The 25,907-nt window shown below is 50.5% G+C and overlaps 1 protein-coding gene across 2 annotated transcripts; it reads right to left on the bottom strand.

Annotated features, from left to right (window-relative positions):
• Window positions 1–18,758: 18,758 nt before the first annotated feature.
• Sapcd2 (suppressor APC domain containing 2) lies at window positions 18,759–24,343 on the bottom strand. Of its 2 annotated transcripts, XM_015999509.3 has the most exons (7): window positions 23,415–24,343; window positions 22,913–23,014; window positions 20,969–21,081; window positions 19,795–19,941; window positions 19,534–19,641; window positions 19,358–19,459; window positions 18,759–19,268 (listed from the first exon to the last, which is right to left on the bottom strand). In XM_015999509.3, the coding sequence occupies exons 1-7, from the start codon at window positions 24,109–24,111 to the stop codon at window positions 19,140–19,142; spliced, it is 1,398 nt and encodes a 465-aa protein (XP_015854995.2). In that variant the 5' UTR covers window positions 24,112–24,343; the 3' UTR covers window positions 18,759–19,139. The 2 variants fall into 2 exon arrangements, with proteins under 2 accessions (XP_015854995.2, XP_006981096.2); XM_006981034.4 differs by lacking the exon at window positions 22,913–23,014.
• Window positions 24,344–25,907: the final 1,564 nt, after the last annotated feature.

A 25,907-nucleotide genomic window follows, 5' to 3' on the forward strand; every position in this document is an offset into this window, starting at 1 on the left:
TCCAAGTGCAAGGCAAAGATAGGTTTAGGCATACACAGTGAGCCAAGCATGCTTGAACTTCAGGATGTGTGTATATGTGTGTGTGTATGTGTGTGTGTGTATGTGAGAGAGAGAGAGAGAGAGAGAGAGATATCTCCACCTATTCTGAAGAGAGTAGGCTTCACAAAAGCTGGGAGGGAAGGGGAGAAAGGCTGCCTTGTGAAATGTGGCCGGTTTGTAACTGGGTAGGTGGGGCCCAGGGTCAGCTGATAAGAATAACAAAGGTGGGAATTTGTGTGGAAGCACTCACATATTAGACACCTCCACCCCATGACTCTGTGCAGAGTAACCTTTCCCTGCGACAAGAACACACTCTTGACTCAGAGACCTGCCCCCGACTTTTCTTTTTGACCTACGCATCTCTAAATAATGTATTGGCTTCCTGGTTTTCAATTTGAAAGAGTCACTTTATCGTTTTTTAAGTACATGTATTGCATGTGAGTGGAGATGTCCTTGGAAGCCAGAAGCATTGGCTCCCCCAGGAGCTGGAGTCACACACAGGTAGTCGTGAGCTGTCTGACATGGCTCTGAGTTGCATTCAGGTCTTCTGCAAGGGCAGTCCATGCTTTTAGCTGCTGAGCCATCTCCCAGCCCCTGGTTTTCAATTTTATATTGACATTTGTCTCTAAGGCTGAAATGAAACACCATGACCAAACACAAGTTAGGGAGAAAAAAGTTTTTTTGGCTTACCCTTCCACATTGGAGTACATCATTGAAGGAAGTCAGGACAGGAACTAAAACAGGACAGGAACCCAAACGGGACAGGAACCTGGAGGCAGGAGCTGATGCAGAGGCCGTGGAGGGGTGCTGCTTACTGGCTTGTTCTTTATGGCTTGCTCAGCCTGTATTCCCAGAGAACCCAGGACTACCAGCCTGAGGGGCAGATATCCCCAACCACAGTGGGATGGACCCTCCCTCCATCAGTTAGTAATTAAGAAAGTACCCTGCAGGCTTGTCTGCCTCCAGCTAATCTCATGGAGGCTTTTTTTCAGCAGGGTTCCCTCCTCTCAGATGGCTCTAGCTTGTGTTAAGTTGACATAAAACTGGCCAGCACAGCATTGTTCTGAAGAGTGCTTCTTTCCCTCACACTGTGCTTTTGAAAGTAAAGCCCTGTTGACACTGAAGGTGTCGTTCATGAGTTCTCAGTGTTGGTCCTTTCTGATGTATGACTATTCAAATGGACACGGACTCGGAGTTGTTGTCCGGACATTATCTTGAGAGCGCCACCATTGCCCGACTCAGTTACTGTATTTTAGAGAGCCACTGAGGCTTTTTCTGAAGAGAGAACACACTCTATCCTCCCTTTCATGAAGCACCTACTGCAGTCTCCCATCTTCTTTTTAGGGATGGTTCATCCTGGCCTTCCTGACTTGCAGGCTCTGTGTGAAGCTCCCAAGGGGCCCACACTCTGTTCCAGGCTCACTCAGCTGGACTCATGTCTGAGTGAGTTACAGTGAGCTCATGGGATATTCCCTAAAGAGCTGCGCTTGGCTGATAGTGAGCCTTCCATCCATCTGGATGATGTTTGTGTGTGGGATGTGAGGAAACCATTCTAGTTCATGTTTTCCTGTGTGTAGAACTGGGTGTCCCAGCATCACTGTCACCCAGGCCTCTGTAGACTGAGGGCTCTGTCCCCATCCCCCAGCTCTGCCTGAGATCTGCTTTGGGGTCTCCAGGACTCTGCCTGTGTGCACATATGTGACCTGTGTGTACAGGCCTCTGCAGAGGCCAGAAGAGAGTGTTGGATCCCTGGAACTGGAGTTATAGGCAGTTATGAGCCACCATGTGGACATGGAACTGGACTTGGATCCCTGCAAGAGCAGTATGTGGAAATCAGAGAGCAGCTTTCTGGAATCAGTGTCCCGTGTCCGTCGTGTCCCGTCGTATGTCAGTGTCCCGTGTTGTGTCCCGTCCCCCCCCCCTCCCGTGTACTGTGGCCTACAGGAATAGAACTCAGGTCATCGGGCTTGGACAGCAAGCTCTTCTACACAATGAGTCATCTCACTGGCCCAACTCTATTTTTTTCCTACTATGTGGTACATGCAATATGTGTTCACCTTGCAGATTTTTGAAGTGGCTTCCAAATCATAACTGCTTTGATGTTTAAGCACGTACTAAAAGTGTTCTTGGTTGAGATACAAAAGATTTTAGATAGCCAACATTCTGAGCATATTAAATTGGTCTCAGCAGAATTTTCTTCCGATGAATGAGGTGTTTGTTTGTTTTTTGAGACAGGGTTTCTCTGTGTAGCCCTGGCTGTCCTGGAACTCACTGTGGATCAGGCTGACCTCGAACTCAGGGACCTGCCTGCTTCTGCGTCCTGAGTGCTAAGACGAAAGGCGTGTGCCACTGCCTGGCTTAGATGAGTTCTATAAGTTCAAAGCTTTGAAAAGTGAACAGGTTGTAGCAATATCAGGTTGTATTCCAGAGAACACTCATCATAGAGCCACATACATGCTTTTGATTCACAATGACTTTGGGAACCTCAGGTCACACTTGAAAGGGGCTTGGCACTGTGGTAGTCATACATTCTATTCTCATTTCCCTAATTTCTTATCACTAATGCTTCCTAAAACTCATGAGTGCTTTTAACAATATTACTTACAGCCAGGCATGGTGACACACACACCTCTAATTCTAGCACCCAGGAGGAGAAGAATCATTGCAGATTCCAGGCCAGCCTGATCTAAACAATGAATTCTAGACTAGTCAGGGTTACATAGCAAGACCCTGACTCAAAAGATTAGGAAAAAACTCATTTTCAGGTTTTCCATCAGGAACCTACCTTCTAGCAGGTCAATAGTAGTTTCTAGGCGGCCAGCCTCAGCTGCTTGTCGTCGTTATAACTGGCGCATTGGGATTGTCTGCATTAGCAGCAATGATTCTCCCCAGTTTCTGCTTCTCAGTCACGGCAATACTCCTTGAATGCTCACCCCGATTACTGCACCTTGTACACATGCCTTGCTTCCAAGGTTCACGAACATGAGTTAGAACATTGTCACCCTGAAATCCAGGACATTTGTTCCTGTGTCCTGGGTATTTTGTGTCTGAGGGATGGCCCTGAAGTTCCACGTTTATTTCTTCTAAGGGAACAGGTTTGCATTGTAAGGATTTCCTTTCTTTACATCATGTTTAATCAGATTTAAAAGACCTCTTGTTACAATCTCCATTTTTCTATTTGACCACCAAAGAATTTATTCACTGTGTGGAACACATTTTTTTTTTGCTCGTTTGTTTTGTGTTTTGATTTTTGAGATGCTGTCTCTCTATGTAGCCCTGGCTGTCCTAAAACTTGCTATGTAGCTCAGACTGGTCTTGAGCTCACAGAGATCCTCCTGTCTCTGCTTCTGGAGTGGTGGGATTAAAGTCACGTTCCACCATCCTGGTTCCACAAAAAAAAAAAAAAAAAAAAAAAAAAAACAGCCAGTGGTGGCACACGCCTTTAATCCCAGCACTCGGGAGGCAGAGCCAGGTGGATCTCTGTGAGTTTGAGGCCAGCCTGGTCTACAGAACGAGATCCAGGACAGGCTCCAAATCTACACAGAGAAACCCTGTCTCTAAAAAACTAAAAAAAAAAAAAAGGAATATGAAGTGGACAAACATCTTTCTCTTTTTCATATAAAAAACCTTTTAGATCTATTTATTTTATGTGTATGTATTGCACGCATATTTTATGTGCCTGTGTACCACATGCCTGCCTGGTGCGGGAGATCAGAAGAAGACTTCAGATTTCTGGAACTGGAGTTATAGGAGGTTGTGGACCACCACGTGGGTCCAGCTCCTCTACACAAGCAACAAATGTTGTTTGTTTGTTTGTTTCTTTCTTTCTTTTTTGGGTTTTTGGTATTTTCGAGACAGGGTTTCTCTGTGTAGCCCTGCCCGTCCTGGAACTTGTTCTGTAGACCAGCTGGCCTTGAACTCACAGAGATCCGCCTGCCTCTGTCTCCAGAGTGCTGGGATTAAAGGTGTGTGTCACCACTGCCCAGCTGCAACAAATGCTCTTACACGTGGAGCCGTCTCTCCAGCCCCCCCCCCTCCCCGCTTTTGTTGTTGTTTTGTTTGTTTGTTTTGAGACAGGGTTTCTCTGCGTAGCCCTCGTTCTGTGTGGTTAAGGCTAGTCTTGAACTCACAGAGATCCGCCTGCCTCTACCTCCAAAGTGCTGGGATTAAATGCGTATGACACCACCGCCCAGTCTCTTTTTCATTTTAAGGAAGCCTCTGAGACCAACTGTCGGTGCTGTGGGTGAGGCACCAATGTCACAGGGCCTGTACCCAGTGGATTTTTAATCTAACTAATTAATCTATCAACTAATTAACTTTTAGAGGGTCTTGATATGATGCCCAGACTACTCTCGAATTCCTGGCCTCGACTGATTCTTTGACCTCAGTTTGGAGTCACATGTATCAGTGCCGCAAGGCTGGACTTCGTAATCCTGATTGTAATCGCCACCTTGTTAGAGCCTTAACGATTCTGCTTTCTGTGTTTGAGTACTTTGCCTGCATGTATACATGTGCACTTTGTGTGCGGTGCCCTTGGAGTCCAGATGACATTGGAACCCCAGAACTAGAGTTACAGATGGTTGTGAGTAACTGTGTGGGTGGTAGAGACTACTTAGGAAAGCGGGGGGTGGAAGGAATTAGGGGAAAGTTGTGGATGAGTTGGTGTACTTGGACGCATACCCTCTTGATTGTATTAGGTGGTGGACACAGCTTCTGACTGGGGACTGTTCTCTTACCTAGTACTGAAAAACAGAAGGCATGTAAACTGCCCTTCAAATAGAACTAACTGCAGGCCCAGGGGATTCCTGTCAGCCCAATGTGCAGAGCAGGGCTGTGGGAGGATAGAGTCTCCATTTGGCAGCCTCAGTGACAGTTGCCGGGACTTCATGAAGAGCCGGTGGTGGCCGGCAGCAATTCTTGGGCTTTTGCTCTGGGACTGAGGGAGACTCATTGAGTGAAGGCCATGGTAATCCTGGAACTGAAGCCAGATGGACCAAGCTTCTTGGGGGATGTCAGGGGAACCCCGAGGGGACACCCATGTGCAGAAGGGTTCCACAGCAAAGGGGAAGTACCTGTGACTTGGGACGTATAAGCCAAATAAAACTTTGCCCTCAAGCTGCTTTTGTACAATCTTTCATCACGGCAACAGTAACTCTAACTAAGAATGCAAATTCTTGATTTTAAATTTTTCTTAAAAAAAAACAAACAAGCCAGGTGGAGTGGCGCACACCATTAATCCCAGCACTTTGGTGGCAGAGGCAGATGGATCTCTGTGAGTTCTGGGCCAGCCTGGTTTATGTAGCAAGTTCTAGCCTGGGCTATATAATGAGATACTGAAGGAAGGAGAGAGATAGAGAGAGAGAGAGAGAGAGAGAGAGAGAGAGAGAGAGAGAGAGAGAGAGAGAGAAAGAAAGAAAGAAAGAAAGAAAGAAAGAAAGAAAGAAAGAAAGAAAGAAAGAAAGAAAGAAAGAAAGAAAGAGCCAGGCATGGTAGTTCAGGTTCACGATTATAATATAAGCCCACGTGAGACTGAGACAGAAGAATTGCTGTGAGTGCAATTCAAGCCTGAGAGCTAAAGAGTGAGACACTGTCTCAAAAAGTAAACAACATAAAATGAGAAGCAAACAAGCTGGGTATGGGGGCATGCTCCTGAAACCCCAGCTCTTGGGAGGTGGACGTACAAGGTTCAGGAATTCAAAGCTAGACTCACCTAAACATGGTCCTGAGGGCCAGGCTGGGATACATGAGGGTTTTGGCTGTTTGTTTGTTTGTTTGTTTGGTTGGTTGGTTGGTTTGGTTTGGTTTTTTGAGACAGGATTTCTCTGTATAGCTTTGGCTGTCCTGGATCTCACTCTGTAGACCAGGCTGGCCTCGAACTCAGAGATCTGCCTGCCTCTGCCTCCCGAGTGCTGGGATTAAAGACATTCATCACCACTGCCCAACACATGAGGTCTCTTTAACAAGTAAATAAAGAAGATGAATTGAATTGACCTGGAAGCGGTTTTCTTTCTTTTTTCATTTTCTTCTTGTTGTTGTTTTGACACTTGCTTTTAGTAAGTAGCGATATTAAGAAGACACAGGAACGGCCCACATCCTGCCTTTTCGCATACAGTCTTCTGTCATCAAAGGCGCACGGTAACCACCAAATGACATCAATGCACCATCAGGAAGAGCCACCACCACACTTGGCTACTTCTTGTGTGTGCTTGGGATCCATCGTCACCGTGTCATACAGGAGGTGGGGCTCAGTGCTTTAAAGATCCCCTGGGGTCCTACTCTTGACACCTGAGCACCCAGCAACCTTGACCCTCTTCCTGTTTTCATAGTTTGGTCTTTTGTAGAGCAATGGTGGAGAGACCCATTCAATACACAGCCTGTTCAGATGGTTTGTGGCATCTTGACATGTATTTTTAAGTCTCTTCTGTATCTTTTGAATTGCCTAATAGCTCATTTATTTTTACATGTGTGTGTGTGTGTGTGTGTGTGTGTGTGTGTGTGTGTGTGTGTGTGTATGTGTGTGCCTCAGAGTGCATAAAGAGGTCAGAAGACAACTTCCTGGAGTTGGTTCTCTCCTCCACCATGTGAGTACCAAGCTCTGAGTTGAACCTGATGCTTTTCATGCACATTCTGAGGAGGTGATGGGTTTTCTTTTTTCTTTTCTTTTTTTCTTTTTCTTTTTTTTTTTTTGCCAGTCACCTTAGTTCGATCCTAATATATTATAAACACAACTTAGCTGGAAAATAAGTGTAGTTACTATCTTTCAGTTTACAATTAAAATACATGTTTTGAAAACAACACAAGAACAAAACTTGTAGGAATATTTCCTCGGTTTCTCAGAAAAGGCCCAAGTCCTCCACCTTCCATATTTAAACGCGTCTCCCTGTAGAATAGCTGACATCCGTTGAGAGCATTGTTGAAACACGACAACACTCATCGGTTTTAAAAACAGTTCCGTCTAACTTTACCGACTGAGACAGAAAAGGGCAGGACTGGACTTTGGAGAAGCATCCCCAACTCTGCTCTATTTACAATACTGTAGGGATTTCTTCAGGCACATACTGAGTATCACCTAAGCACCTGGACAGAACAGCGTCCCTGGTGATGGGTTTCTTCCCCCAATCATTAGTGTAATACATTACAACACATTGAAAAATATTAAAACAGCCCTGTGTTCCTCATGATTCATCACAGTTGAATGTATGTAGTCCATGCAGTTCCAGGATGGGCACGTGTACTTTCCCTTCTTTGCAGTATCCCTGTCTAGTTTTGATCAAGATCAGGCTAACTTTTTGATACAGGCCTGGCATTTTCTTGGCGTAAGATTTTAAACTATTATTTACTATCATTTCAGTTTCTTTGGTGGTTATATGGGTAGAGAGGTGTTCTATTTCTTCTTGGGTGTCGATTTTGTATTTTCTTAGATATTGACCAGTTGAATCAAATTATTACTTGCCTGGTGCCTAAGCAGGCCAGAAGAGGGCATTTGGATCTCCTGGAAGCAGGAGTTATGGACTGTTGTAAGCCACTATGTGGTTCTGGAAATCAAATCTGGGTTCTCTGGAAGTTGCCAGCGCTCTTAACCACTGAGCTATCTCTCCAGCTCCCCCTCTTTCATTTTTTAAATAATTCTGTATCCACAGGTTGAAGAGACTATGCCTAGTCCTGTGGCCCTCCCCAGCCTCACCGGAGCTGGCCTCTGATGTAGCTAGAGGGCAAGAATGAAGCTAAGAGATGGAGGAGCTACTTTGTCCCGGTCATGACAATGCGCACTTCTTATCACAGACAGAGAGGACAGAAAGGCCCTGTGCACACAGATAAGCCAGCAAAGTTAAACACACAGCTCTCCTCTTCAGTGGAATGAGGTGAGAAGCTGCCCTTCCTGGAATGCCAATGATGTAGTTTTACAACCTGGAGATCCTTTGCTCTCTGATGAGGCAGGCTCTGCCCTTATCTTCCAGAATTCTTGTTTTTCACTTATCCCAGACCCTTTCCTCCTGAATCCCCAGCATTACTTTTAGGCCATAAAACCCACTTTTTTTTTTTTTTTTTTGGTTTTTCGAGACAGGGTTTCTCTGTGTAGCTTTGTGCCTTTTCCTGGAACTCACTTGGTAGTCCAGGCTGGCCTCGAACTCACAGAGATCCGCCTGGCTCTGCCTCCCAATGGTGGGATTAAAGGCGTGTGCCACCACTGCCCGGCTCCATAAACCCACTCTTAGGAGTGATGTCACTTGTTCCTTACAACAGCCTAAGTGACTTCTGTGTTATCTTAGGGCCAGGCCAATCCCGACACCTCCAGGTGTTAGGTTTACCACAGTCAAACTGCCCAGACCCCAAATCTTGGCCACGATCTCTGAGTCAACAGTACCCATTCTTGTGAAAGGAGCCAGATGTACTTTGTAAGGAATCTCAGTGTAAACATTGTTGTGCACTTGGGACTGAGTTACTTGTTATCTGAATAGCTTTACCCCCAAAAAAATGTGCTGTGCTTAAATATTGCTAAAGTAAACTCATCTGGGCCAGATTCTAGAAGTCCTGGTGCAGCAACGATTACAATAAAATCGGGCTGATTTTATTGTAAAATGATTTCCCTGCCTGCTGTGAAGTCTGAAAGTGAATCATCGTGACAGCCTTGTACAACCATCACGCGCCCCCCCCCCCCCCGTGACACTCTGCAAGCCCATGCTAAAAGGCCTCTCTCACTACCCCTTTCTAGCCCAGCCCAGCCCAGCTCCCACTCTCCACTCGCGACGTCATTGACAGCTCCCTTTGTGTCTAATTATAGTATTTCAAGACTGTTACATAAATGCAATAATGCATATAACATTAATGAATACTGTGCCGGCTAGATTGTGTCAACTCGAAACAAACTATAGTTCCTCTGGGAGGAGGAAACCTCGACTGAGAAAACGCCTCCATAAGATTGGGCTGTGGGCCAGCCTGTAGAGCATTTTCTTAATTAGTGATTGATGGGAGAAGGCCAAGCTCATGGTGGGTGGTGCCACCCCTGGGCCAGTGATCTTGGGTTCTATAAGAAAGCAGGCTGAGCAAGCCATGTGGAGCAAGCCAGTAAGCAGCACCCCTCCATGGCCTCTGCATCAGCTCCTGGTTCCAGATTCATGCCCTGTCTGAGTTCCTATCCTGACTTCTTTTGATCATAAACAGTGATATAAAAGTGAAAGCCAGATAAAATCTTTCCTCTCCAACTTGCTTTTTGGTCATGGTGTTTCATCGAAGCAATAGAAACTCTAACTAATAAGACAAGTTGACACCAGTACTGTAGGGTACTGCCGTGACAGACCTGACCATGTTGTTTGGAGAAGATTGTGGAAGGACTTTGGAACTTTGTGCAATAAAAAGCCTTTGAGTGTTCAGTGTTGGTAAGGTCTTCTGTGAGAACTTGGGAGATAAGAATGTTGAGGTCGCCGGGCGCTGGTGGCGCATGCCTTTAATTCCACCACTCAGGAGGCAGAGCCAGGTGGATCTCTGTGAGTTTGAGGCCAGCCTGGTCTACAGAGCAAGATCCAGGACAGACACCAAAACTACATGGAATAACCTTGTCTTGAAAAAAAAAAAAAAAAAAAAAAAGGATGTTGAGGTCAATGCAGAAGATGGAGGCCTGGCTTGTGATACTGCAAAGGGAAGTTTAAAGACTCGATCAGGGCCACTTGTTATTTTAAGATTCAGTGGTTCAGCTGGGCAGCAGTAGCACACACCTTTAGTCCCAGCATTCGGGTAGCCGGGGCAGGGGAATCTCTGAATTCGAGGCCAGCCTGGTCCTGCTGATGGAAGGATTCCCACAAAGCTCTTGCTGGTTTGACACTGGCGTGTTAGCACCTAGCTTTGATGGCCTTTTGTGATTGCTACCCCATCTCCATACCTCCTGTTTGAAGTCTTAGCTGAGAGTTTTCCTCTGGGATCAAAGCCTATGCAAACTTGGTAATAACAACCCAGAAAACTGTGGCATTATTACTGAGAATTCGCATTTGTCATTGTCCCTCGGGGGCTTAGATCAAAGACTTCGGTATATGGAATGGACTTGCTAAAGGTGTGATGTGTATAACAATAAAAGTATCCTTTACTCAGTGAGGGTGGTTCAGTCCGGAGAGGCGAATCCACTCGGCAGCTGGAAAAGGCTAAAAGTTCATCCTTGGGGTGGCTCTGTACTTCTTCCTATGAACCTGCATGAACCTGCACCCACACCCGGTATACAACATTCTAAGAGTGAGTTCCAGGACAGCCAGAGCTACACAGAGATACCCCATCTCAAAAAACAAACAAAGAGGGCTGGAGAGATGGCTCAGCTGTTAAGAGCACTGGCTGTTCTTCCAGAGGTCCTGAGTTTAATTCTCAGCAACCACATGGTGGCTCCCAATCATCTGTAATGAGATCTGGCGCCCTCTTCTGGCATGCAGTTAGAACATTGTATACATAATAAATCTTTAAAAAAAATAAACAAACAAAAGTCAGTGGTTCTGGTTAGCTCAGGCAAGAGAATCAGCTGTAATTAACGATATACCAGAACTACTAAAGTGAAATCTTTCCTTTGCTGGGATACCTAATGCTCGTCAACTGATGCTGAGAAGTTAGCTATGATTAAGAAGAGATCAGCGGGCTGGAGAGATGGCTCAGAGGTTAAGAGCACTGGCTGCTCTGCCAGAGGTCCTGAGTTCAATTCCCAGCGACCACATGGTGGCTCACAACCATCTGTAATGAGATCTGGCACCCTCTCCTGGCCTGCAGGGATACATGCAGACAGGAAATTGTATACATAATAAATCAATCAATCAATCAATCAATCAATCAATCTTTAAAAAGAAAAAGAGACCAGCATCACTGAGGTGAAATCTTCTGGGAAGTGTTTCCTGAGAGTCAGCACACAGAAGCTGTGTTCCAGAGGCGGCCAAGGTTGTACCTCAGGCTGGCAGCTGGACTTGCTAATGTGTTAGAGTCACCCAGATGGTACAGGTTTTGAAGGCATGAAGGGGTCATGGAGAGCAGTTGAAGCTTGGCACTGAGAGGCCAGGAGAGGCCATTGGTGAAGGTGCAGCCTCAGTGGCAGTTGAAGGCCCAGGACTGAAGGGGTCATGCGGAGAAGTTGAGGTTTGGCACCACGAGGAAAGCCTATGAGAGACCATTGGTGAAAGTGCGGCCCAGCTGGAGCAGAGACCCCGGCATTTTGGAGATGCCAGCACCTGGGAAGACCTCCAAGAACAGCAGCAGCAGTGGAGTGGAGCCTGCTGGGGCTGTGTGTGCTGCAGAGGGCGGGGCCGGAGAAGTGACCCAGGCACTTCGGGGAAGCCCAGAAGATTGTGAGTGGATCCCAGACACTGGACACTCCATTGTTTACTCTTTGGGGGATTTAGATTTGCTTTGTTCGGATTGTGATTGTGTCCTGGTTCTTCCCGCTTGAAGTAAGAAAGTACTTAATTTGTTTTTGATTTTAGAGGAGTCCACAGTTGAGAGATTTTAACCTTGTTTAAAAAGAGATTTTGGAGTTTTACAGAGAATTTGGATTTTAAAAGAGACTGGATATTTTTAAGGAGTTCAATTTTGTAAGGCTGTGGGACTTTTACGTTTGTAAAGTGTTTTATATTGTGATGTGTTTATTAACGTGTGATTTCGGGGATGAACAAGAAAGGAAACGTTGTGGTTAACAGTGATGTGTTAGTGTTCCAAGTCGACAGGTCAGTTGTGTGGCTGGATTTGTGTCACCCTGACACAAACTGTAGTTCCTCTAAGAGGAGGAACCTTGATTGAGAAAACGCCTCCATAACATCGGGCTCTGGGCCAGCCTGTAGAGCAGTTTCTAAATTAATGATTGGTGGGGGAAAACCGAGCCCATTGTGGGTGGTGCCACCCCCACAATAGCCACAGGATCCAGGCTGGTGGTCCTGGATCCTAGATGAAAGCAGGCTGAGCAAACCATTTTTGTTGTTGTTGTTTAGTTTTTTGAGACAGGGTTTCTCTGTGTAGTTTTGGTTCCTGTCCTGGATCTCACTCTGTAGACCAGGCTGGCTCTGCCTCCTGAGTGCTGGGATTAAAGGTGTGTGCCACTACCCGCCCGGCGAGAATCTTATGTTTTAAGATCTTCACCTTAACAGGTGGCGCTCCTTCATGTGATAGAGGACACTGTGCTTTACTTAGAGCCCGCTGATTTAATATTAAAGCACTGTTTGACTAGATGGATACCCTACGATAGTCACGTTGACATACAATTAACACCATCACCCATAGACTAGGAATCCTCGTGAGTTTATTTTTAAAAGCCTTTTTAGTTAGTTAAGTATTACTTATTATTGTGTGTATCTATGTTATGGGGGACGCTTGTGCCACAGCGCATGTGTAGCGGTCAGAGGTCAGCTTTGGGGAGCTGGCTCTCTCTTCCACCTTCCCCCATATCCTGGGGGTGAAACTCAAGCAGTTAATCATGAGAAGCCGGCAGAATTCAGGTTGTCAGGCTTGCATAGGAAGTGCCCTTAACCACTGGGCCATCTCACTGACCCCAATTTTAATCTTGAAAGCAATTACCAAACTATTTTATGTGGTGGCAGCCGGTTCTGACACACTGAAAAGTCATACCACGTGCACAGCTGTGTGTAAGTGATGGAGTCCCTCAGCTTCTCACCGCCTGTGATGTGACCAGTGTATTTTAGGCATTCTGATTGGAGTGACAGGGCCTGCTGCTGTCTCCGTTGGCTCTTCTGTGTGGTTCACGGGCCGGCTCTTCATGTCTTCATCCCCTATCTGCACGTCCTCCTTGGATATGTCTTTTGTGTGCTCCAAGAGAGATTCCAAGCCCAGAACTGTTAATCTCTCCCTAAAGAATTGTTTCTTCTTTGTGGGTAGTTGTCACTTTTTTCTTTTCTTTTCTTTTTTCTTTTTTTGAGACAGGGTTTCTTTGCTTAGTTCTGGAGCCTGTCCTGGAACTCGCTCTGTAGACCACCAGGCTGGCCTTGAACTCACAGAGCTCAGCCTGTCTCTGAGTGCTGGGATTAAAGGTGTGCACCACTACCACCCCCTGGTAGTTGTCACTTTCATGATTAGTAACATCTCTTGCCTTAAAACCTATTTTGGCTGAGCATGATGGTGCATGCCTGCCTCCCAGCACTGTGGAGGCCTGGAACTCACCATTTAGCTTAGGTTGACCTCATGGACAAGCAGTGATCCTCTGCCTCCCAACTGCGGGCATTGCAGTGTGAACCACTGTGCCCCCCAATTGTGGGTATTGCAGTGTGAACCACTGTGCCCCCAAATGTGGGCATTTCAATGTATACCACTGCCCACCAACTGTGGGCATTGCAGTGTGAACCACTGTGCCCCCCAACTGTGGGCATTGCAGTATGAACCACTGTCCCCCCAACTGTGGGCATTGCAATGTTTACCACTGGGCCCCCAACTTTGGGCATTGCAGTGTGCACCACTGTGCCCCCCAACTGTGGGCATTGCAATGTATACCACTGTGCCTCCCAACTGTGGGCATTGCAGTGTGAACCACTGTGCCCCCCAACTGTGGGCACTGCAGTGTGCACCACGGTGCCCACTCTGATTTTTTTTTTTAGGTAAATTGTTTTCCTCTTCCTCCCATCTGCATCCCCCTTTGGAAGGCATACATGTAATTATTGGGATGGAACTTGGTTTGCCTAGCTATTTTAACAGGCATGCTTGGGACGTAACGGTAACTGGCACACTGTCCTGCTTGTGAACTACTTAAACACCCGACGTGCCCCGTGCCACCCCTACTTGCCACTGTTGACATTACTGTTTCATCTTGCATTTCTCCCACAAAACAGTACGGCTGTTATTAGCAGGGTTCAATTAGGTTTTCCTATTTCAACTACTTTTGTGTTCAAGTTTTAATATTACGCCTATGGATATGTGTGGGTGCATGTACATGTTCATGTGTTAGTTGGTGCACATAGGTGCATGTACCCATGAAGATCAGAGATTAACTTTAGGTGCCTCTTAGTGACCTAGAAATGACTAATTGGGCTAGACTGGCTGGTCAGGGAGTCCCATGGATGCCCCTGCCTCTGTCTCCCCAGCACTGGGATTACAAGCAGGCACCCCCACTCCCAGCTTTTTATGTGGCTGCTGGGGATTGAACTCGGGTCCTTGGAATGTGCAGCGAGCACTTTACCAACTGAGCCACCTCCCCAACCCTGTGTGCAGGTTTTCAAACACATCCACAGATTATTAGAGCCTGGGAAGGGTGGAGCCCAGTGCCCCTACCGCCTCGGTGCAAAGGATTAGGCTTTGGGCCTCCGTTTCTCACTCAGAGTCTGTTAGAGTGCCAGCAGTTACCTTGGTTAAAACATCATGCAATCCCAAGTCAGAAACCCACAGACGACCAAGATCCTCCTTAGCTGGGTGTGGTGGCACACGCCTTTAATCCCAGCCCTGGGGGTGGAGGAGTTAGGGTGGATCTCTCTGAGTCTGAGGCTAACCTGGTCTACAAAGAGTGTTTCCAAGGCAACCAGAGCTGTTCACAGAGAAACTCTGTCTTAAAAACCAAGAGAAAAAAAAGTTTTTTTGTTTTTTTGTTTGTTTTTTAAAACCATTGTCTGGGGTTCACTTGCTACACAACTCTGTCTTTTTCAATGAACCTTTCCTGAATTTTACCTTCCTCCTCATACACCTGTGGCTGCCATTAGTGATAGCTTTTTGGTGGTAAACTTTCAATTTTGTTTGAAAATGTTTTGGTCTGCCTGTGTTCTGGAGAGATAGCATCTCTGGGCATGGATTTTGAGGTGAATATATTGTTTTTAAATTAATTTTATGTTACTATATAAAACATTTTTTGTTTTTGAGACAGGGTCTCACTATATATCCCTGACTAACCTCAAACTCAGAGATCCACGCCTCTGTCCCCCAAGTGCAGGTAATAAAAGTTATGTGCCACCATATCTGGGCAGTTTATTACTTATGTGTATCCATGTTATACTTGTGTGCCTGAGTTGACATCTGGGTGCTGGAACTGAACCCAGGTCCTCTGGAAGAGCAGCCAGTGCTCTCAGCAACTGAGTCATCTCGCCAGCCCAAATAACAGATTTCTTTCAAGACAGTTTCTCTGTGTAGTGTTGGTACCTGTCCTGGATCTTGCTCTGTAGACCAGGCTGGCCTCGAACTCACAGAGATCCGCCTGGCTCTGCCTCCCCAGTGCTGGCATTAAAGGCGTGCGCCACCGCTGCCCGGCCATTAATGGATTTCTTAATGGCATTTCCATATATGCGCCACTGTACTGTTCTCATCATTTCCCTCCCCCAGTGCCCTTTAGTGACTCCTGTCCCGTCTGCCTCCTTCCCTCCTCAGTCTCCTCCTTACCTCTCGGTGGGTTTTTGACAGGTGACTTGTTTTCTGTCACTGCATTTTGTGACCTTGTAAAAACAACTGTGAGTTTTCCCTCCAAACTTACTGGGATTTGCTGGTGTTCTTGTCAGAACTGATGGCTGGCAGGCAAGTCCAACCTTCTGACATTGGAACATCTACAAGATGTTGTCATCCACAAGTTTCATGTTCCAGAACCACACAACCCCATCACAAGGCAAAAATAAATCATCTCAACAGCTGCAAGCCGCCATATTCAGGGAGGTATGGCCACACACAAAACAAAAACTTGTGTTTAGAGCAAGTCTACAGTTTCGTGTTGGGCACATTCAGAGCTACCCTCAGCTTCACACAGCCACACACAGCTCACGGGGCTGCAGGTTGGACATATTGAGCAGTTTTAGAAAGCTGTATGCCAGTTCTGTGTATGTCCCTATCCTGTTACGTCTCAGGAGGTCCAGCCTCACCCACCAGCCGAGGTCCTGCACCTGATTCATTCTTTCTCCATGTCCTTGCTTAGGGCTGTTCTCTGGATAGTTTTCTAACCTGTCTCAAAATTCACCTTTTTTCCCCCCTGCCCCCCCTGTCTGGGCTAAAAGTGTTCATCTGATGTTTAGTTCATTTGTGGAGACTTTCATTTTATTTATTATTATTATTATTTTTTTTTTTTTTGCGACAAAGTTCCTCTGTGTAGCCTTGGCTGTCCTGGAACTAGCTCTGTAGACCAGGCTGGCCACCAAACTCATAGAGATCTGCCTACCTCTGCCTCCCAAGTGCTGTGATTGAAGTCATGAGTCACCACTGCCTGGCAAGACTTTAATTTATAAATGCAATATTTTTTCACTTCTACAAGTTGATCCATATTGTTTGATATCTTCTTCTAATTCTATTGAAAGATAACACCTTTTGTAAAATAAAGAGTACAGTCCTTGTTCATGTGCTCAAGGACCCCTTCACTTCTTTAGCTGCATAGCGTCATTACTGTCCGCTGTGACCACTCTAGCACCTCGGTCCCCTCAGGTAGTTTTTGTTGGCTTCTGCGGCCTGTGACTTCTTTTTTAAACCTAGCGGAGCTTATCTCCTTGGAACTTCACACAAAATACTTTAGTCTGTTGTGTCTATGTTCTTCTCAACCAGGGGACAAAGTCTCCCTTGAGAACTGTGAAAGTCGTGTCTCTAGACAGTTGGAGTTGTCACAACTGGGAGCCTGTGTGCGCCACCAGCACCAGGGGAGACAGCAGGGGTGCAGCCAAGCTCAAACAAAACAGGTCAACCTGCCGCAGACACTTCCCTACTCCACAGCACTGTGGCTGGGGCTCCAGGGAGCACCCCAGCCTACCAGGACCACTTAAAATTCTCCCTTGATGGTGGCGGTCATGCCTGTAATCCCTGCACTTGGTAGGCAGATCTCTGAGTTCGAGGCCAGCCTGCTCTACAAAGCGAGTTCCAGGACAGCCGGGGCTACACAGAGAAACCTTGTTCCAGGAAAAAGAAAAAAAGTAAAAAAAGTTCTCCCTGGAGGTCTTTAGGGCAATCTGGCTCCAGGCCGCAAACTTCTAAGAAACTATAGTATATTCTAGAAACTAGAAGCAGATGTTTCTCACCCCGCTTGGAATATCGAGGCGATGAGGCCACGTCTGCTGAGTTCCCAGCTGTGTCATCTTGCTTTCATTTACCTCCTCGGATGAGAGGTCTAAAGAGTGTCACCCTAGAGGAGAGCCTGCCTCGCTCCATCTCCTACCTCCAGTCCTGTGATGATATGAGAGGCATGCAGGCCTTCAAGGTGTGCCGGACACTTCAGGGGAAAAGCTGCCCACCTAGCTTGCTGCCCATGTCTCTTCTGTGTGTGGAAGGGGTTTGAGACAGAGTGGCTCTGTGGAGCCCTGGCTGTTCTGGAACTCTATAGACCAGGCTGGCCTCGAACTCAGAGCTCTGTCCGCCTCTGCCTCCTGAGTGCTGGGATTAAAGGGGTGTGCCACCATGTCCATCTGCCACCTGTGGCTTTCTGTTGTGCCATGTGACCTGAGCAAACTTAGGATCTAGTGGACAAAACAGGGACTCTAGTAGATGGAGTGGCTTAGCCTGGGCAAAGCCAAGAGGAAAGTGAGCTTGGCAAGACCCAGAGACCCTGCTGAGACTGGTGTCCCCATGGGACGGGCAATCAGGCCTCAGTTCTGGTTGTCTCAGGCTGTGTCTGGAGAACCTATTAGACTAGTCAAGTGTCCTGAGGGACAGTAGTGCCAAGCCACGGAATGGAAGGGTACCAGGGAAAACCCAAGGAACGAGGCCATCTTGGAGAAGGTGTAGGGGCAGACCAAACCTGTTGCCATGGAGACCTCTCCCTGGACAGCACTGGTCTAAAGGCAAGGTGTTTGGAGCTCATGGAACACAACTGCCTTTTAGAACCACCCAGAAACCACTCTGATTCCTAACGTGGAAGGCTTGGGTGCTGGACTAGCTTGTACCTGAGCTGGGATGCTGTGTAGGCCAAGCACAGAGGGGAAATTAGACCCCATGGGTTATTTCACTGCCAAATGCTCGTACTCCATACTGGAGACTCCAGGCCCCAGCATTCACCTGTGATGTCTCAGTGCCTTGGGTAGCAAGCGCCTGGCCCCATCAGACCAGGCTGAACAGAGACGCCCCTCATCCAGTCTGTACCCATCCAAGCTGTCAGTGGGAGGTGTGAGCCAGGAAACAGAGCCGTATCCAAGGAAGCTAAGCTTCTCCCAGTGCTCCCTGGTTCACTTTTCAATGGCCACACTGTCGGACCAAGTAGGGCATTAAAAGATGGAGGTGTGAGCAGATCCCAGACCCAGGGAATCCCGCATGCCGTGGAATGGGTGTTTTCTGCCCACGGTGCACTCTTAACTTAGCTGGGAAGCCCACACTCACCCATTTGGGGGGATGGGACCTCCCTAGAGGAGGGCCACACCTGAGTTACCTTGATACCATGTACGCTGGACAGTTAGTTAAGGTAAGGCATACAGTAAGGTAGGTAAACTAAGCCACTGGCTTACTTCTAGGAACCAGACTGGCCTGGTCCAGCTGCAGCCAGATTCCTCCTTCCTCAGCCTCTGCTACACACAGACTTCTATCCCTGTGGCTCCTCCAACAGACACAAACAAAGCCCTCTATTAGAGGGCCCCATCCCCCTTCCGTTCCATGTCTCCCTTCTGCTCCCATCTGAGACACAATCACACTGTCTTATGCCCCCCGTGGAGAGCAGGAACTCCTAACCTCTTGGTCTCTGGGCCCCCTAGGCAACCCTCAGTACAAAACATCTACTTGCTCGCTCACTCAGAAACACCATGGTGGCGCTGTAGGGCACAGGACAGAGGGACCCAGCTCAGCCAGCGGCCTCTGCTGGGCATTTTGAGAAGTACAGCCCAGGGTGACCAGTACTTTTTACTAAATACCAGGGATCCCAGGGAGCCCTACAAGAGGGGACAGGACAACTGTAAACAAGCCCCCTCCTTTGTCCAGGGCTGCCTACAGTCAGATAAACCTGGAGGAACGATCCTCTGTCATCCACTGACAATAGAAGTAGCAGCTTCAGGCACGACAGAGCCCTATGAACAGCACCCGCTGTGTCCCGTCAGGCCAGCCTGGACCAAGCCTCAGGACAGTCCAGACTACCAGAGTGGAGGCAGGCGCCCCCTCAAGGGCTCTGAGGGCTAAGCCAGACGGCAGTCTCCAGTCAGAAGACAGGCTCACAGCAGTGCCACGGGGCCGAGGCTTGAGTCTGTGTGCACATCCTAGAGAGGTCCCAGCAGCTAGATGAAAGTGGAGTCCAGAGGCCCGGCATCCTGCTGACTGAGAGCCCGGGCCTCAAAGAGCTGCTTGATGAGCGCAGACTTCTCCTGCTCCAGCTGAGTGATGCGCTCGCTCTTATCCGTCACCTCCTGGGCGGGCGGGCGGGCAGGAGGGCGGGCGGTCAGGTGGTCAGGGCTTGCTGGGCAGCCAGCCCCAGCCCCCCCTTCCCACACCTCACCTGAGTGAGAAGCCGGTTCTGTTCTTTCAGCATGAGAATGGTCTGCTGCTGCCAGACTGGTGTTGAGGGAGAGGTGGGACCCAAGGAAGACGAGGGCAGAGCCTGTGGGAGTACACAATCAGGCAGAGCATCCAGAGCAAGGGCAAGGGGTGCCAGGGAGGCTCCAGGGCACTCACCCGGCCAGAACAGGCTGCAGTCAACAGCTCCCCCAGGCACCGGGCCACCTCCTGCACTTTGGGCAGCAACCTCCCCAGAGGGAGGGGACTCCCTGCAGTCCCGAAGTCCTGGAAGAGAGGCAGGGAACACCAGGCCATGAGGAGATTCCTGCACCGGGCACTCCTGTCCCGTCCCCCCCCAAGTTTCAGCTCAGAGTCTAGAGAGAGCCCACCCAAGGCAGCTTGGGTCCCGACGGCAAGGGTGGGTGGCCCCGCACTCACAGCACCAGCTCGGCTCTGGCTCAGGCGGCGCTGACGATCCCGCACACGCTGCAGCTGCTGCTGGTACCACTCCCGGCCCCGCGCCATCATCTCCAAGCCCTGCAGCAGCACCTCCTGCTCCTGCTCTAACTCCTTCATCTGCTTCAACTAGAACACACACGGGCACGGAGGGATGTACGCCTGCCGGCGAGCAGACTGGCATTCCGCAGAGCTGCACCGCCCGTGTGCTCCAGGAACCCCAGGGGTGGAAGCTGAGGCCTGGGCGCAGGCAGAGCAGCACACGGGCAGAGCAGCACACGGACAGACCGGCGCACGGGCAGACCGGCGCACGGGCAGAGCAGCACACACACAGGCAGAGCAGCACATGGTCAGAGCAGCACACACACAGGCAGACCAGGGCACAGGCAGAGCAGCGCACGCGCAGAGCAGCACACACACAGGCAGACCAGCGCACGGGCAGAGCAGCGCACGGGCAGAGCAGCGCACGGGCAGAGCAGCGCACGGGAAGACCAGCACACAGGCTCAAATACCACATCAGTGCAAAGACACACACGGAAGGAGGCACCAGCGGACGCAGGGAAGGTTATGCCTTGGAGAACACCACCCAGTTCCTCCTCTTTGGATGATGGTGGGAATGGGGCCTGGCCTCTCTCCCGCCCCTCTACTGACGCTTCCCCAAGGGCAATGGAGTGAGCGACCAGACTCAGCACCTTGCTCTCTGTGCACCAGACTGGCCTGCAGAGGTGAGCCTCATGAGGTAGGCGGGGCAGGGGCTCCAGCTGCCACCAGGCCTCCCTAAAGAACCTCCTCTCTGGCGCATGCCTTTAATCCCAGCACTCAGGAGGCAGAGCCAGGAGGAGCTCTGTGAGTTCGAGGTCAGCCCGGTCTACAGAGGGAGATCCAAGACAGGCACCAAAACTACACACACGAAGAAACCCTGTCTCAAAAAACCAAAACCAAAACCAAATTCCCCCCCACTTCCCCACCCCCAAAAAGAACTTCTTCTCCTCCCTCTACCTGATTTTGCCTGTCTTCCCTCTAGTAGATCCAAGCCCAGGAGAGAGAGATTCAAAGCTGACCAATTCTCCTATAGGGGTTCCCCAAGTAACCAGGCTCATGGTTTCCAACCTTCTGGACAACATAGAGAGTCCCTCAGAGTCCTGGCCCCTCTCACCAGGCCACAGTCCACACCGTTGGTGATGGTATGCCTTCGGCGTTCACCTCGGGCCCGTGGAGTCTGCCGGGCTTCACCTTTGCCTGTGTCCAGGGTCTTGCAGGCTGCGGCACCTGTAGCAGACAGTCAGGGTCATAGCTTGGCTCTGGGCCTGCCTAAGGGGCTCCACATCTCATCCCAGCTCCTTAGCCCTTCCAGGCCCCTCCAGCTAACTCTGATAATGCAAACCCCAGGGACCAGGGCTGTCCCGGGAACCTCTCTGTCGGTCCTGATCCCTGAGGACGCTTTATCGGTTGACTTTGGACCTGGCTGGGATTCCGTCTCCTCTTGCCTGTCCTGCTTCCCTGGCCTGCCCTAAGGAGGGCCCTGAGCTCCCTGAAGGGCTGGAGAGAGAGCAAGAATCCAGCTCTTTCCTGCACTCCTCCTCAGTGCCTGAAAACACAGCGGGTACCTCTCACGAGTACCAAAGGATGAAGAGTAAAAGATGAGACGGACAAGGTCATGACGTGGTGGCGCAGGCCTTTAGCCCCAGCACTCAAGAGGCAGAAGCAGGCAGATCTCTGTGAGTTCAAGGCCAGCCTGGTTTACACAGTGAGTTCCAGGACAAACAGAAGTATGTAGAGAGAGAGACCTTGTCTCAGAAAAACAAAACAAACAAACAAAAGGGATGGATCAGCAGAACACTCTGGCTCATTCCACGCCTTTCTCAACTGCCTGGGCCCTTCTGGCACAGCACCTGGTAGTGGAGAAACTCTCCATTGGTGGTGGAGACATCATTCTTGCCCAGAAGCAAATCACACTCTAAAGCAAGTTGTGCATATATGTGCCATAGACTCCTGTGAGCATCATCTAGAGGGCCTCCCCAACTACCAAAACAGGGCACAGCAGGGAGGAGAGGACCTTCCCCCAGCCCCCCAGCCCTATCCCTGGCATCAGGATCACTCCTGAGGCTAAGTCATAGGAGTAACAGATACATTAATGGTGCTTGGATGTGCATGACAGACTCTAGTTCCCAGCAGGCCCCAAAGTTCATGTCTCAGCCTGCAGTGTCAGGGTGAGACCATGGGAGGTACCCAAGGATACTGCCTCCAGAAGGTGGGGCCAGAGCAGGTCCTGGCAATGAGTTCTAGGAAGGAACCCTGGGACACTTGGACCTGACTAGCACAGGAAGGAGCCATACATCACAGGGTTCGGAATTTGGGGCCTTCCGTGTGTTGGGAGGACTTTGCTATGGGGGTGCTAACATGGCTCTGTGGCTCCTCCAAAGCCAGCTTTGTCCAGCATACCATAACCCTTACTGGGCCTTGGCTGACCTATAAAGGAGTGAGAGCTAGAGCCTACTAGCTTACAGAGCAGTGGGAATATTGCCCTGCCACGGGCCCTGAGCACATGACCTTCAGAGAAGTCACCGAGCCAGGGCCACACAAGGTAGAACAGGCAAACCCTGAGCCTGTTGATTACCCACAATCCTACCACATGGACAGGGAGTCAGGGCTGGAACAAGTAACAGTCTGTGTGTGTGTGTGTGTGTGTGTGTGTGTGTGTGTGTGTGTGTTTATATCAATTCACAAGGGAGGCAGGAGAGGTCTGGCGAGGCTGGCGGAGCAGTGGGCGGCCCTGCACCTGGCCGAACAGCGCACAGAATGAATGGGCTGCAGGGCTGAGAGAGCCTTGGGCTCCTGTGAGAACCTGCCTCCACGCTGAGCCATAATGCGGGTCCTGTTCTCAGGGCAGACAGGGGGCTATTCAACAGTCTCCTGTCCCTGCCAACTAGACCGGAAGGAGGGAGAGGAGCCTGGTGGATCCCCAGAGACTGTGGTCTGTGTCCGGCAGGGTGTCTGCAGCAGCTCAGCACAGCAGGTGCTATGGACACCCACACCCCTACACACACACACACACACACACACACACACACACACACACACACACACACACACACGACACCTCCTTCAGCACTTGTGCTGGGTGCTCCTGGGCCACCTCCTCGGCCTGGGTGGAGAAGCAGGCCGGGTTGCCTCTGCAGGGTGTCACACCACTGAGAACGATCTCCAGGACAGGTTAGAGGATGCTTGCTTTTAGGAAGAAACGTGTGCCCAAGCAGTCACACAGAAATGAGGATGGGGGCCCAGGTGTCCCCAGGTCTAGGGCAGGTACAGCAGGTACGTGCCTTCTCTCACCGCGGCAGGTGCTCAGGCTTGAGAAAGAGTGGGCTTCTCCTGGGTGTTCAGAGTCACCGACCTGCCCTTGGCCCTGGGCAAGGCCTCTGCCCGCAGCTCACAGGGGGACAGGCCGAAGTCCCTTTCCATCAGGTGGTCCCAACCTTGCTTTAGGCTCTGGGGCCTGCCCACAGTGGTCCCCATCTCCATCCCTCTGAGGAAACCCTGCCGATCTCGTTTTCAGCACGGGTCCCAGGAATTATGAAGGACTGGGGGCCGCCCAAACTCACCCGCGTCCGCGCTCGGGCTCCGCTCCAGCGCCTTATTCGGGGGCCGCTTGGGCTCCTCAGGAGAGGGCGCCGCCTCCGCTGGGACACACGGTAGCTCAGGGTTCCGGGAGGTGCTACTGGGGCCAGCAGGCGCGGGGCGCGCACTCGGGGGCAGAGGCTTCTTCTCCAGGACAGTCCGCGGCTCGTCGGCCGGTACGAACATCAGGCGCTGCTGCAGCAAAGGCTGGTCCCCAGATCGGGCAGCGACGCGTGCCTGATCCCTCGGGCGCCCGTTGGCGTTCAGCAGCGAGGTGCGCAGACCCGCCACGAAGCGCTCGAAGGTCAGGTAGCCATTGGCGGGGGCCACCTGGCGCAGGCCCTCGAGCACGCCGCAGGGCAGCTCGCGGGCGTCTGCACCCTGCCAGCGGGACTCGATCTCGCGCAGGTGCACGTAGCCGCGCTGCCGGTCGTCCAGGATGTCGAAGAGGGTGCGCAGGCTCTGGAGAAAAGCTCGCGGTAGCCCCTCCGTGCTAGGCGCGGGCGCGGCGTGCGGGAGGCGGCCACTCTCGGCCATCGCTGCCACGGCCATGGGCACCCAGCTTCCATCCGCGTCGGTCCCCACAAGACCAGAAGGCGGGACCTGCACGGCGCGCGCCCCGCCACGACAATAGTTGCTGTTTTTGAATGGAGCTCCCCTCGCCGCCGCGTCAGCGCTCATTAGTATTCACGGCGGCTATTGGTCGGAACTGGCGCATCTGCTCCGGGATTGGCTCGGCAACCACCAGTCCAGTTTGATTTTCCCTGCGGTCGGGGTGGGCGCCTCCGCCACCCGGCCAGGGAGTGGGGCCCCGGAGGTGTGACAAGGTATGAGCGGAACCCGCCAGAGTTCTCACCTCGGCTCCCACGATCCCCCTGCCTCCACGCCCACCATCCCTCCTGCCTGGGTAAAGCCTTTTCTCCCATCCATTTGTGCTCCGCCCTGCCAGCCACTTCTCTGAGGGGCGGAGCGTGGCGCCCTTTACAGCTCTTGTACCCAGGTAGCCTCACGAGTAAGGATGGGAGGGTTCAGCTCCTCTTGCTCCCTTCGGTCCTTTTCACTGAGGGGATGGGCTATGGGGCTCCCTTCCCTTGCATCAGGAACGCCCCAAGAGGATTAAAGGCTCCAGACAGTTGGGCGCTCTCCTTCACTGAGGCCTCTGTCTCTACAACTACCAGCTCTACCTTTGGTCCTTTGGGACAGTCTGCCTTGTCCCGCCAACTATAGGACAAAGCCAAGTTGTCTTGTGTCCCCAGATGCCCGTCCGGTGACCAGCTCCCTTGAGACAGGGTTTCTCTGTGTAGCCCTGGCTGCCCTGGAACTCACTCTGTAGGCCAGGCTTCCCTCGAACTCAGAAATGCATCTACCTCTGCCTCTCACATGCTGCGATTAAAAGCACGCACCACCACACCCGGCTTTCTGGCCTTTTCTTTTATGAATATCTCATCTAGCCATTATCCTGGCCCTCACAGCCGGGCCTAGTTTTCCAGTGGGACCACTTGGATTCTAGGCCTTCACTCTTGAGCCAGAAGCGCATCTCAAGGGTTGGCTAGAGGCCAAGCACCTCCCAGAGGCCAGGAAGGTCCTTAGGATGCCTTACCCCTCACCACCACCTACAACAAGTCCTTTGCTTGGCTCCTATCCTCCACCTGATCACCTTCCCAAACTTCTGAATGTCACAGAAACAGAAATGTAGCCCCTGAGAACAGTCCACATGTTAGCTGCTGCCTCTACACTGGGACACTCGTCAACAACGTTGCTGAGTGCTTCGGGACAGGCTCTTAACTCAGGACCTCACTCCAGCCCATCTGGGCAGGCTTCTGGCCAGATGACTCAGGCTGTGGAAGCAACTTCCTTGGCTCCACATTTCTGGGAGTTACCCCTTCAAAATTGCTTTTATTTGTTTTGTTTGTCTTGAGACAGGATCTTACTATGCAACTGTGGATGTCCTGGAACTTGCTAGTGGACCAAGCTGGCCTGGAACTCAGATCCCCTGAGTACTGGGATTAAATGTGTGCACTCCCACACCCATCTCACTCAGAGTTGTGGTTCAGTCCTGCTTGGGTATGCTGGTGGAGGTCTCTAAAGAACTATGAACCCCGAGTTACTCCCTGGAGCCTAGCTGCCACTTTAGGGGCAGACCTGGTCAAAGACCCTCTGAGGCCTAGGTGCTCCTGGCACAAATGCGTAGGTCTAGGAGTAGCCAAGCATCAAGTGAAACCAATGCTGCTCAGAACAGCAGAGCTAACAAGGCCAGGGCCCCGGTGAACCTGAGTCTACTTGGGGAGAAGATAAGAGCCTGTGGGTTTTGGGGAGGTGGAGCTCGTAAGGCCCCACCCCTTCCTAGGCAGCAACTGGCAGGTAATAGTTGCAGGGGGAGGGAGAGTCATATTCCTCAGCAGTGAAGTCACCAGTAATTACCTTTGCTCGCGTCAAGACCCTCCAACTGGTGCTCATGCTGGCGATTAAATGCAGAG

The sequence above is a fragment of the Peromyscus maniculatus genome, chromosome 4 (genome assembly GCF_049852395.1).
Source record: "Peromyscus maniculatus bairdii isolate BWxNUB_F1_BW_parent chromosome 4, HU_Pman_BW_mat_3.1, whole genome shotgun sequence".
NCBI classification, from domain to species: Eukaryota; Metazoa; Chordata; class Mammalia; order Rodentia; family Cricetidae; genus Peromyscus; species Peromyscus maniculatus.